General features: G+C 36.2%; 1 protein-coding gene and 1 pseudogene across 1 annotated transcript; both read right to left on the reverse strand.

Moving 5' to 3' along the window:
• LOC107686872 (oral cancer-overexpressed protein 1-like) overlaps window positions 1-1,672 on the reverse strand; it is a 3,479-nt pseudogene extending 1,807 nt beyond the window's left edge.
• A 1,552-nt stretch (window positions 1,673-3,224) lies between these two features.
• On the reverse strand, window positions 3,225-6,241 carry LOC107686873 (fibroblast growth factor 19-like). Its single transcript, XM_016484018.1, has 3 exons — window positions 5,969-6,241; window positions 4,999-5,102; window positions 3,225-3,737 (listed from the first exon to the last, which is right to left on the reverse strand). Exons 1-3 carry the CDS (start codon window positions 6,168-6,170, stop codon window positions 3,411-3,413), a joined length of 633 nt encoding a protein of 210 aa, XP_016339504.1. The 5' UTR covers window positions 6,171-6,241; the 3' UTR covers window positions 3,225-3,410.
• Window positions 6,242-13,013: the final 6,772 nt, after the last annotated feature.

Genomic DNA, 13,013 nt, shown 5'->3' on the forward strand with positions numbered 1-13,013 from the left:
TCACATCACAGTGGAGTCAGCTGTCTTAACCGCGGCTTGTGTACTGCATCATTACTGTGTCTGTTCCCCTTTCGGGCTTGAACTGATGGTAAAACTAATGACATTATTTACTGTCTTTACATTTATTTTGAAAGATGAAGCTCGCGATTATGGTAAGGGGCGTTACATTTCCGACGAGTGCTTGCGGTGTTCGGCCAATCACAATGCACTGGGTCAGCTGGCCAATCAGAGCAGACTGCGCTTGTCGGAAGGAGGGACTTTGTAGAAAACGAAGCGTTTGAGAGAGGCGGGGCATAGAGGACCTACAATAATGTACAGTATTTGAAAAATAATGTTTGAACATTAAAGCATGTCAACATATTCTGTTACACCAAATACACAAAAGTGTAATTTATAAAACTGGATATATGTTCTGTACACACTTAATTATTTATAGACGTTTCAAATTTCTCAATAAATTATTTTAATAACAATAAAAATGATAATTGAAAATAAATAATGAAAATTAATTCTTTAAAACGATAGAGGAAACAAAGGAAATTGCAAAAGAACTAAAAATCTATAATATTGTAGTAGTAGTAATAATAATATAATTAATAATAATACATGTTGCTTAAAATCTTTTAAACTGATTAACGCATGACAATGCTGTCATTCGTGTCAACTGCGTGTTCAGTCGTGAGGCCCCAGAATTTAGAAATCATTGGAATAATACAACAGGAAAAACCTGACACTGCTTTTCCAGAAAGCTATTCGCATTCCCTGTTGAAAAAACCAGCATATGCTGGTTAGGTATGTTTTGATGCTGGTTTAAGCTGGTCCTTTGCTGGTTTATGCTGGTCCTTTGCCAGCACATGACCAGCATAAACCAGCACATGACCAGCATAAACCAGCACATGACCAGCATAAACCAGCACATGACCAGCATAAACCAGCACATGACCAGCATAAACCAGCACATGACCAGCATAAACCAGCACATGACCAGCATAAACCAGCACATGACCAGCATAAACCAGCACATGACCAGCATAAACCAGCACATGACCAGCATAAACCAGCACATGACCAGCATAAACCAGCAAAGGACCAGCTTAAACCAGCATCAAAACATACCTAACCAGCATATGCTGTTTTTTTCAACAGGGTTACTCAAGCAGAATCATTATAAACTCAGCCACCTGAAAAGATGTGAAAGCTGAGAAGACATTTATTGCTAGTGTCGCTCTCATGGAAAGACTTATCTGTCTTAAAATCTTTATCTGTCTTTAATCTAAATGAACTGAATTGTGTGCACCGAGTTTGGCAACGTGTAGCCGCCCGTGATTTCTACCCCCGAATGGTTCCCTGTCGAGTCCCCTCCACAAACCCTTCCTGATACCCTTCATCATGAAACCTAAAACAAGAGAGAATTTATGGAGCCTAAATACAGAAACGTGTACAGTGACAGTCACTGAACACTGAGAAGGGGTTAAAACGCCATCGAGTGACAGAAGTTTATGTGTGTAAATAACGCGCTGATTTTACCTGTCATCTGCCATGATAATGGAGTCAAATAAATCATCACTACTGGACACAAAAGCCATTTTTACAAAAAGTTATTTGGGTTGTCTATCCCGAATTTCTGAAATCGCTCTTCTTCGTTCCAGTTGGCCTGATGTTGACATTGATGTGCCTGAACCACGGCGCCGTCTACTGGAAGGGAGGCTGAAGTAAAGCAAACTTCATATTCTTTATCAACATAAAATGAGATTTGTTATGAACTGAACGAAAGACTTTATATCGAATTGTTAGACAGAACATGTCAGAGTCGTAGCTTCAACTTTATTTACATTCAGAGCTATGAGGAAAGCCCTCAGGTAGCTTTTCATTGTCTTACTCCTCATTGATTGTGAATAAAGTTATTGTTTGATCATGAAAACAAACTGTTACTGATTTGACTTCCTCAAATTAATGTAATTAATAATTTATTGATTTTTTTGGACATGCTAGCATGCTATGTGGCTCAGAAAATCAGGCAGTCATCCAACAACCACAAGGTTTGTAACACTGTTATGTGGCCCCATGTTAACTGCACTGATTATGAGACGAATGTATTTCTACCAGCACTGTGAAAATGATTAGAGCATAAAGTCACAAAACTACAAAACGGCCACATATTATGTTTACATTAAAACATTTGTAAACAATCAAGGGTATAAAATGTGTCTGTATAATTCACTTAGCCTAAGCCTAGAGTCTAATTTAGCGTGTAAAAATTATTAATTTTTAAACTGTACCCAGCATGGCTTTTCAAATATTACTCCTTGTCTCCTTGTTAATTGTGGAAAATGCGATTAAATATGTTTTCCTTTATTTTGTTGTAGACACACCATTACATGACAAAAACCCCATGTTCTGGTCAGAGTTTTAGCAGTACAGCAAAGGGAGGAAAGCATGTATTTATAAAACTATTCAAGTCATTAATACCTGTACTTTGCTTGCTTGCAGAAGACACCACATCATTTATACATATAGGCCTATAGCCTGTTCTTCTATATACATATGTGTGCTCCATGCAAAATCTTCAGACTGAGTTTGAATGGGGCACTTTGGTTTAAATTACATTTAACAGCCTTATCTCAAAATGCAATTAGATACTACGCCAGTAGAGGGAGCCACAACGTTATAAAGCGTTCCTTTCAATATTGTTCAAGGGCATCATGTAAGGACAGGCTGTAATATATTCTGCTGTTTTTCAGGCCCACAGATCTTTACAATACATCAGTATTTTATGGAAGTACCATGCAGTCAACAATATCAAACCATATCAAAGTTCTCAACAATTTGAATTAGAGTAGTTGAGGATGCTGCTTATATTTAAGAACGAAACTGCTGACTTATAAGTTGTGATTTGCTGTATATTTTGGCCAAGTAACTATTGAACCACATTAGCATATAAGAAATAAGATTTTAAGAACAAATAACTGTATATTTCAAGAAATACAATAGTGTGTGTGTGTGTGTGTGTGTGTGTGTGTGTGTGTGTGTGTGTGTTTGTGTGTGTGTCAGTGTCCGTGCATTCTAGATTTGTCTATTAAATACTTTATTAGCTATAAAGTTTTACACAATAATTAAAGCAAGGTCATCACAAACACATTAAAAAATAAATAAATTCAAGCTGCAGGTGTTGCACCATTATGGTTCATCTTTCAACAAGCTTCAACATATGGAGTGATTTTGTTTTTTCTGTCCATAACACTACATTTGTCCCGTGACTGTGTCCAGTGTGACGTTTGCTTTCACTGGACTTTCTAACATTGTCTCTTTCTGAAAGTCTGGCCCTGTGTTCTGGTTTATGGCAGGACTGATTTTATACAGTCGACCTCTGGGTCGTTTCCGTAGAACATTCACAAGTGATTGTTCACTCCTCATCTTTTGTTGAAACTGGGACTCTGGATCACAATTTGAGAGATCTTTCCAAAAGGGTCCATACTGTCTATTTCAAGGCCCAACTGATGGTCCTGTTCAGGGTCAATGGGAAAGTGTTGTTCCCCTGAACGGTAGTTGGTAGGTTCCTGAGAAAGTGTGTTGACCATGGGCAGGAACTGAGATGCAGCAGTCCTGTCGTTATTGTGCAACTTGCTTTCAGCACCACCCAAATTCACAAGGGCTCCATGTTTACTTGAGATGTAGATGTTGTAGCCATCTGGCATGATGCGTTCCAAAAAGGAGCAGCCCTTCTTGGTGTAAGTGTGCTGCAAAACAAAAGAAACAGCATGAATGCACACAAATTTATGCAATATGAATGTCTCATCAACCTGCCCTGCAATGTGTTTTTTAAGTTTTTTTGATAGCTGTTTGCACACCATGGAGAGGCCAAGGTTGTTATTGCTGTTTCTTTTCAATGAGGTTTTAGCTTTGCAAACATACCCCGTCATGGGCAAAGGTTGCTGCTATGACACCACTCAAATCAGCGCATTTGGACATTTTTGTGGGAATCATTTTTGTATGTTGTTCTGGTCAGTCAAGTAAATTGAAATGTCAAGTACTCCCAAGGCATATTTGCACTGTTGATAATTTGTGATCAGTTGTTTTAATTGGTTTGGCAGCTATTACATATTTCAGTTCAGTATCTAATAGGGAAGGATAGTTTTCCAAGACATTTACTCAAACTTTTATTCATTTTGGAGTTATATGCATGATTACTGTTGTTTGTCCTGTCCTAAAATAATGTTCTTGGTTTGTAACGTCAGATGGGAGTAATGAACCCATGACCAGAACACAATGTCAATAAAGCTAGATGTTTGTGGCGAAATCGGCTTGTCTACACTTCCACAGTCATAAAGGACATCCTGAGGTGACCATAGAAAAACAAGGTTATCTCTGACAAATGTGTGTAGTTTTATTATGATTGGTGGCAGAGTGCCAAAGTTCCACTCTCTACACTCTAAAAAATGCTGGGTTAAATACAGCCCAGTGCTGGGTAAAATAGGGACAACCCCAGCAATTGGGTTGTTTTGACCCAGCGGTTGGGTTAAATGTTAAACCCAACCTTCCGAGTAGTAACCCAACCGCTGGGTCAAAACAACCCAATTGCTGCACTGGGTTGTATTTAACCCAGCATTTTTTAGAGTGTAAGAATTAAATTATTGCTATATGGATGTCACTGTTCTAAAAAGAGTTTCAGAAAATGTCCAAACTTGTGGCCTCGGTTGACCTCTGTCAGTAAGACAATATAGGCTACCTGAACTCTACTGTTTTTGAAATTATGCACATTATCCTGTGGTCAGGAATCTAAATCGTGCACTCTGAAAAATATCAGTTCGTATATGAATCAGAATCTTTCAGGTTCCAAGAAAGCTATTCTGAAAGTGCACCTGCAAATAACCTTAAACCCTCAACATATACATTTCAGCAAATAGGGTTCTTTAGGTAGATATGCTTCTCTATAGAATTGCTAATACAAACAGAGAAGACAATTTTGTACATTTTATTACATCTGATTGTCAAACCTACCGATCCATACAATTTTCCCATTCTGTCCATGCAGAGAAATCGGGAGCTTGCAACCCCTTTAATGGCAACACAGCCCGTATCCACCGGCCGTATCTCAACCAAACCTTTAGGAAACAAAATACGGTTTTTATAGAATGCAGTGAAAGTAAAGATTCTTGTTTTGTCTGAGCTGAAGCGAAAAGCTCTAAAATCTTCATTTAAACATTATTGGTAGGAAAATGGCTCACAAATACGGGTTTGACATGAACAGGATAAAAATCAAAGATGCTCGTCAACTTCATTTAAATTCCAGTTGCAATGCTGAGATTTGCATCATATTGCGGAGTAGGCCTACAGAAAAGGCATAGTGCATGTTGCAGAATAATATAATGATGCATAACATATAACAAATTAATTAATTAATTAATTAATAATAACAATAATAATAATAATAATAATAATGCAATTCATAGAAAAAAAAATCAACGTTATTAATATTTTCAGTACGAAAACCATAAATCAGAAAAAAATAATATTTTCATAGGACGTTGTGTCAAGGGCTTTTTTTTATGAATATACACATTTTGTTCAGGTCAAATGGAGTAACCAAGAAAAAGCTTTAATAGGCTATTCATGGCACAAAATTGTATAATATATAATTTATATATCAATAGATAATATATAACTTGTAATATATAATATAGCCTACTAAAAAATAAGTTGATTCAGTTGTAGGCCTACACGCACGTGCTTTTTAACTTGATGGTTACACCACTTGACATTTTTGTGGTATAGCCTTTGTCTTAAAAATCTTTGAAATCAATATAAAAAAAACACACTTCTAAGAAATCGACACATGTGTTTTAAATTGTATTTTAAAAGATTTCCCCTCTTTATCATCTCGGTCATCCTTATTTGTCATTGACCCATATAGGTGAAGCGCTGAGTTAAGAGTAACTACATGACATTGATTTGAGCTGCTGTCACTTACTGTCCGAACTTTGCATGTACGATCCACTTATTTCCCCGTCTGCGTTTATTTGCAGATGTAAACCGTGCCTGGCTGCATACAGATGTCGGAACCGGACGGCTTCTCCCCAGTCATTTGCCAAATGTGGACCAGAGTCGGGCAATGGGACGCTCTCCACGCCGATGCTACTTCCACAAACAGTGACAAAGAGTAAGAGGAGCATTATTTAATTGTATCTGTAATATTTAGCCTATAGGTTGTCTTGTTCTGATGTGAAGCCTGCACACTCTATCTCCTTTGTATTGCTCTGTTTTGGCGCAAGCTCTGCAACTGGCCTTTAAATTGTTCTCTTATCAGATCAATCAATAAGCATTTCCCCTCTCTGGCAGTACTGAGAACAGGGTAACACACCCCGCTGGACATCCAACAGTCGATGAAGACTAAATAAGTGATCGAACTTTATAAAGTTATTGTTTTATTATAATGCATCTGTCATGCATATCCTATTAACTTATATCATTATAACATTTGAGAAGTATCAAAATAATTTAAATTAATAGTTATACAAAAAGAACAGCAAAAAAAATAAATGATGAACTGACATGATGATATATTGAAATAAAATTGCTTCACTGCTTAGGCTATTTTAAAGATTTTTTTTTTTAATGATTTATTTAATGAATTTAATTAACGTTTCTCTTTTATAGCCTATCGCACAGTTGCAACGCCTATTTGACTTTAAGCCCCAGAAAAAAATGGCCTTTCATAAGAATTAATTTTTTTCATGATCTGCATTTTCAGGAAAAAATCATTATAGCCATAGTTAAATCGCCGGTGATAGGCTACTCTATAATAGGCATCTGCGCGCTCTAGAGTAGACTTTACTTACCTACTATAACACGTTTGCTCTGATTTTTTTTTTTTTTTTTTTTTTTTTTTTTTTTTTTTTTTTTTTTTACGTATTGTGTATATTTTGTGAATTGCTGAGCCCGTTGGATTTACAGAGAAGTTAGTAATTTTGAGTAAATATTCCCATTCATGAAAAGGCTGAAAATGACCTATGTGTTTTTCATAGACCTGATGTTGATCTTGCATAAAATATGTGAATAGGTGACGATATCTCTCTGCAATGTGTTCTGAAATTCACCAAACAGCCGTTGCAGGGTTCTTGCAATTCCACTTCGTTGCAGTGATCGCTAGATGGCGCTGTGTAATCGCTGCACTTTGGCAATTTTGTCGCTCCATAAGGTTTTTGGACTTGAATGATTCGTTACAAAGAAGAGTCAAATAAGCGACATATACTGAATGAAAAGGCATTCTTAATAATAATAAAAAGTACTTTTAATTCAAACTTTTTCTTTTATTGTCAATTAAGATTTTAAGCACACATATGTGTTTACTCGTTAAATGATGGATGGTATATACAGGTAATATCAAGCAAAATCTAAACAAAACAGTTAATATCATACAAAACCTAGGAAATTAAATGAGAAATTAATGAATGGTGCATTTGTCCTGCTGAGTCACAAAGTTACCCTGAGAATTTCCATTATTATCTCATCATTTGTGTGACATTTATATGATATGTATTCATTGTTACTAGTATTCATTGATGTCACATCACTTTGAAAGCTTGGCTTTGTGCTGTTTGTCAGAAATGTGCAGAGGAAGTGATGTAAATCTGAATGCTGACCTATGCTGTCATTCAGTTTGCTCCAAAAAATTCTGGCCCTACAAAAACACTACAGTGATTGCAGAGGAAATCTGTAATTCACACACCCTTCACTGGTCAGTCTCTATTGTCTAATAATCACATTTATTCATGAAAGATGCCAGTTCGAACCAAACCCACTGGGCTGTGCAAGAAAATTATTATTATGTAATGCAGACCCAGTAGATCAAAGGTCCTTGTCTGGATGTATTTTGTAATGCTTCCACATTGCCTCTTAATGAACTCTATTCTGAACAAGCAAACAAGGGATGTTAAATCATGACAGAAGTATTGTATAGAATATGATTACCCTTAAAGAGAGGCTATGAACGTTATTTTTGTGTCTCTCATTCACAAATGTGCAGCTTTGTGCATTGGAGTATTTTGAGCTATGTGGGGAGATCCCCTGTTAAGTAAACAAGGATAATCACATGTAGTGTTTACTTTTGGGTTGATGCTGCTTTATGACGCACATAAGAGTAAAATACACATTGCCAGTAGTTTACACAGTTTGACCTCCTTCATTTCAGATGCACACTTTATTGAAGCGAAAGCTCACCTAGAATGTAACAGTTCTAATGACAAGTGAATGTCAACCTTGTCATAACTTCCTCTGTCTTATCCTTTACTCTTTTATTTTTTATTTTTTATTTTTTAAATAGCATATTGCTTATATTTGGGAAGTCCTCTAGTTTTGACTGGTCAGGTGGCTATACTTGCACAGAAAACTGAGGTCACGCAGCATAAACAAATAAAATATTTCATCTTTTTTAAAAAGTCTTTTATTTTGATTGCTTTTATATTCAAATGTATTTCTTTCTTTTAATTGAACAATTTTGGGATTTAATTCATTATTAGCTTTTCTTCAATTTACGAACCCCCTGCAGTTCCTTCACAAACCCCAGTCTGATAAACCCTGACATAATGTAATGTTTAATGCACTTCTTTTTGTTGATAACAAAGAACGGAATACGTTTTCTTTTTCTCTTTGTATTTTTATGTCATTATGGTTCAAGATTGGCTAATTCAAATCAAAGTGATACATTTCAAATTAATTTCAAATTGATATCTGTTGGTTGAACAGTGCATATTTGTGTCATATATGTCCTATGACAGTTTCAGTATTGTATTTCAGTATTTTCAGGCCACTACATCTGCTCACTTTTTCTACTTATGTATTGCCCTCTTGTGGAAACCTCAAAGCTTTGCTTCAAGTGCAATATGCAGAACAGATATACAAAGTCATATCAACAATACTGGTTCATTCAGCCTTTTATATGTCTATCCTCAGTTTCCTTAGTAATCCAGATGATGTTTTGCAATTAATTCCAGTGTTAGATTTCACGCTTGAGTTCTTTATGACCATAGGGTTGGTTGAGGTGGTTTTGTTTATGTTGGGGAAACACAGGCTTGATTAAACCTCTGTAGTATTTGTATGTCAGTGCTGCATGCAGGTAGTCACTATTCGCTTTGAAGCCCTCAAAGTGTGTTTTGACTAGGTGTCTCTTGTTCCATGTTGTGCCAACATGACCCACTTTGTTGGCATTACTTTAATTAAAGCCAGATGAAATCCTCCGCTCTTGTTCTGTACAAAGGTCTGGGCCTTTAAAGCTATAAAGATCAGGGAGCTTTACTGTTTTTTTTGTTTTTTTGTTCTCAGTTCATCTTAGCTGCAAATAATGGTTACACTGAAAAAAGTGGAGTATGTTTTGCAAGAGTAGTCTTTCTACTTAAAAAAATCAGATTTAAATGGATAGTTCACACAAAAATGAAAATTCTGTCATCATTTACTCACTCTCAAGTTGGTCCAAATCTGTATGAGTTTCTTTCTTCTGTTGAACATGAAGATATTTTTGAAGAATGTAGGTAACCAAACAGCTGCTGGTCCCCACTGACTTCCATAATATGGAAAAAAAAGTCTGTGGGAGTCAATGGGGACCAGAAGCTGTTTGGTTACCTACATTCTTCAAAATACCAACTTTTGCACTCTACAGAAGAAATAAACTCGTACAGGTTTAGAACAACTTGAGGGTGAGTACATTTTCATTTTTGCGTGAACTGTCCCTCTAATTCAATGTGTTATTTCTATTTCTTTGTAATTATTTAGGAAATTTACTAGCCGTTTCTGAGTGTAAATAGTTTCTACACCATTTTCAGTGTGGTACTTTGTGGCAAAACTCTTTGGCTGTAATGAATCATGACAGTTTTTGTCTTAGAATAACTTTTTAAGTTTCCATGAAACACTTTTTAAATCGATGTATTGCTGATTTAAACTCCCCTGAAACCAATATGCTGTTGTGAAGAACAAATTATGTAACATTAAGCTTTTTGACTCTCTAACAAAACATATCCAACAAATTCTTGAAAGAGGGTCCAAACCAAAGGCACTGCTTAGGTCCAATGAAGAACCTTCATTTCTGAGCTTTCATATAAAGCCTGTATATTCCCAAACAGGAGCAACTTGTGTCAAGTTCAAGTTCCCTTGGGAAAGGTGAGAAACTGGAGGTTTCATGGAGTTTCAGGGCTTCCCCTCAGTGCTAGAAGATGCGGAATAGAAAGTGACTGGCAGGTTCCCTCCTCCCCCCTCGACATGCTGGCCAGCCGGCCCCATGATTACAGGGTAAGAGTCGGAGTCATTTCCCCTCTGCTAAAGCCCCAGCATACACCTCTAAACATGGTGGAAGTGCAAGGGGGTTAGAACGTTGTTCGCAGCTGTTTGAAGTGCCTTGTCTTTATGGGCAAACATCTGGAGTATCCCAAACAGACAACTTACAGCTGGCCCTACAAAGAGGGCACAAGGCACAAACACCCTATCTAAATACAACTCTCAGGCAGACTGCCTCAGGCATCAGAGTCCCTGTACTCTCCCTCTGCAGCAACATGCAAAAACAAACCGCAAGTGCTGATATTTACATGTGCAGAAAAATGCACTGATAACGATTACAAATTATTTATGTTTATAATTATACATTTTAAATGGAAAGATACCTGTTTTATCTTTTATTAAGTACTGTATGCTTGTTGGTTCTTTTTTGAAAAGCTCCTGTTTATGTATGTTTGATAGCAGATGTGTGTTGGTATAACAGTGATTGTGGAGTCTACGGATTCGCTGTCAGTGGAGGATGGAGCAGATGCATTCATGTGGTTGCTTGTGGCAGGTGTGGGAATTTGAATTCATCTTATTTGCTTCATGACTTATTTGCTTCTCCCAGCCCATACTCCAGCTGGTTGTTTCACTATAGCCGTTTTGTATGTGTCGTTTATGCATCTATCTATCTATCTATCTATCTATCTATCTATCTAATACTTTTATTCAACAAAGATGCATTAAACTGATCAAAAGTGACAGTAAAGGCATTTTATATTGTTGCAAAGGATTTCTTTTTGAAATAAATGCTGTTCGTTTGAACTTTCTATTCATCAAAAAATCCTGAGAAAAAAAATGTATCACGGTTTAAACAAAAATATGAAGAAGCACAACTGTTTTCAACATTGATAAGTAAGAAATGTTTCTTGAGCACCAAATCATTGTTAAAAGGATTTCTGAATGATCATGTCAAGTAATGACTGCTGAAAATTCAAGAATAAATTACATTAAAACCGTTATTTTAAAATGTAATGATATTTCACAATATTACACTTTTTACTAAATATTTAATCATAAGCTAAAATATTATATTCACATACACTGAACATAAGGAACTTTCAAAAATCTTACCAACCCCAAACTTTTTAATGGGAGTGTATTTGTCTGTGATTGACTGTATTGTTAGACATGTATTGCCAGAGGTCATGTAATGTGTTATTTGTAACATAAGTGGTCTTGACTTGCCCCTGAAGAGCTCTACATGTGTCACAGCCTCTGTTCTCACAGAAGGATGGGCCATACGCATGACCACAGACAATGCCAAAGTAGCCAAAGTGACTCGTTCCACCTTCCTCCTCTGCTTCCTTCTGCTCCCTTCAGCTTAAAGCCCCCACCTGGCTGCCAGAGCATCAGCAAGTGAATTACTCTCAATATACTTTCTGTTAGCGAACACATTGTTGTGAGCTGTTAGGCCATTGGCCTGTCTTCTGAAGTCTTTGTGCTCTTGAGAACTTGAAAGGCTTGTTATGATATAAAGACAATTTTGGGCCAAACAACTTAATGGAGAAGAAGCACTTGAGAGGTGGATGGATGTTTATTTGGTTGACAGACAATGAAACTGACGCAGATAGGCGGTGAAGAGAAACTATTTTTAGGAGGGCCTTTACAACCCTCATACATGGCAGACTAAGTTTATTGGAGCAAAAAGTTATCATTCTTCTGGGCAATGATAGGGCTCCATTTAGCCCCAGCTCATGGCCAGGAATACATGTGTATTAAGTGACCACACCTGTCTCACTTTGCCTGTCCTGCTTTAAAGTGATTGGTTTATTTGAATAGACTGAGTGCAGACTGTATTGCAAAGTAGGGATCAATGGCATGACGTCTAATTTATTCAAAAGTACATTACAAATTACAATGACTTCAATGAACCTATTCTATTATGAGCATGCTTTTAATTTCTGAATTCAAATTAATTTTGGTATTTTTGGAGGGACATATTCCCCCGGTTTCACAGACAAGGCTTAAGCCTAATCCTAGACTAAAATGTAAGTGTGAGCTGTTTCAGCTGAAAGAAACTTGCACTGACTGATCTTAAAATATATCAGTGCCTTTGTTTTGCCTCAAGATGCACACCAGTAATGTTTTTTTCTAAGTACGTTTATAAAAATTACTTAAATGTTCTAATTGAACTATGGCCTAATCCTGGCTTTGTCTAAGCCCTGTCTGTGAAACTGGGCCGAAGTGAAAATGACTAACTGTTCTTATATCATAATTATAAGAACTAAAATTAAGAATTAAAAAAAGCTTGATTAAAAGAGTAACATTTTTGTCCACAAAATCAGTCAGGCAGTGCAACCAACACTCATATACATGATAAAATATATGATAGTCTGACCTTTTATGGCAAGGCAGGGTTAGTTCAGGTATAAAATGTCATGTGATGCCATGTCCCAAACACATAATGGTATTTATAAATTAATAATTCATTATTTTTGTGAATAATTATATTATTTAAATAATATATATATATTTTTTTAAATAACTAATATGTATACACATGTTTTCAAGGTGCAAGGAAAGTATATTAATGATTTTTGCTTGAGGGGTACACCGCATGACTTTTTATAACGCATTGACATTTTTTTTTTTTACATTTTTCATGAATTTTTTAACATTTAAACCTGTCTTGAATATGTTATAAATGTTTTTCTAAATTATAAGAAACTAATCTGAATTCCAAACTGAATTTAGGATGTGTTTTTTAG

This window comes from Sinocyclocheilus anshuiensis, unplaced genomic scaffold (assembly GCF_001515605.1).
Source record: "Sinocyclocheilus anshuiensis isolate Anshui unplaced genomic scaffold, SAMN03320099.WGS_v1.1 scaffold773, whole genome shotgun sequence".
Classification (NCBI taxonomy): domain Eukaryota; kingdom Metazoa; phylum Chordata; class Actinopteri; order Cypriniformes; family Cyprinidae; genus Sinocyclocheilus; species Sinocyclocheilus anshuiensis.

Bases quoted from the DNA above. Each gene is read 5' to 3' on its own strand.
- LOC107686873 (XM_016484018.1), bottom strand. From the start codon at position 6,170: ATGCTCCTCTTACTCTTTGTCACTGTTTGTGGAAGTAGCATCGGCGTG. The intron at 5,103-5,968 runs GTAAGTGACAGC...TGTTTCCTAAAG, and splicing joins GTACATGCAAAGTTCGGACA to GTTTGGTTGAGATACGGCCG. The intron at 3,738-4,998 runs GTAGGTTTGACA...TTTGTTTTGCAG, and splicing joins TGGGAAAATTGTATGGATCG to CACACTTACACCAAGAAGGG.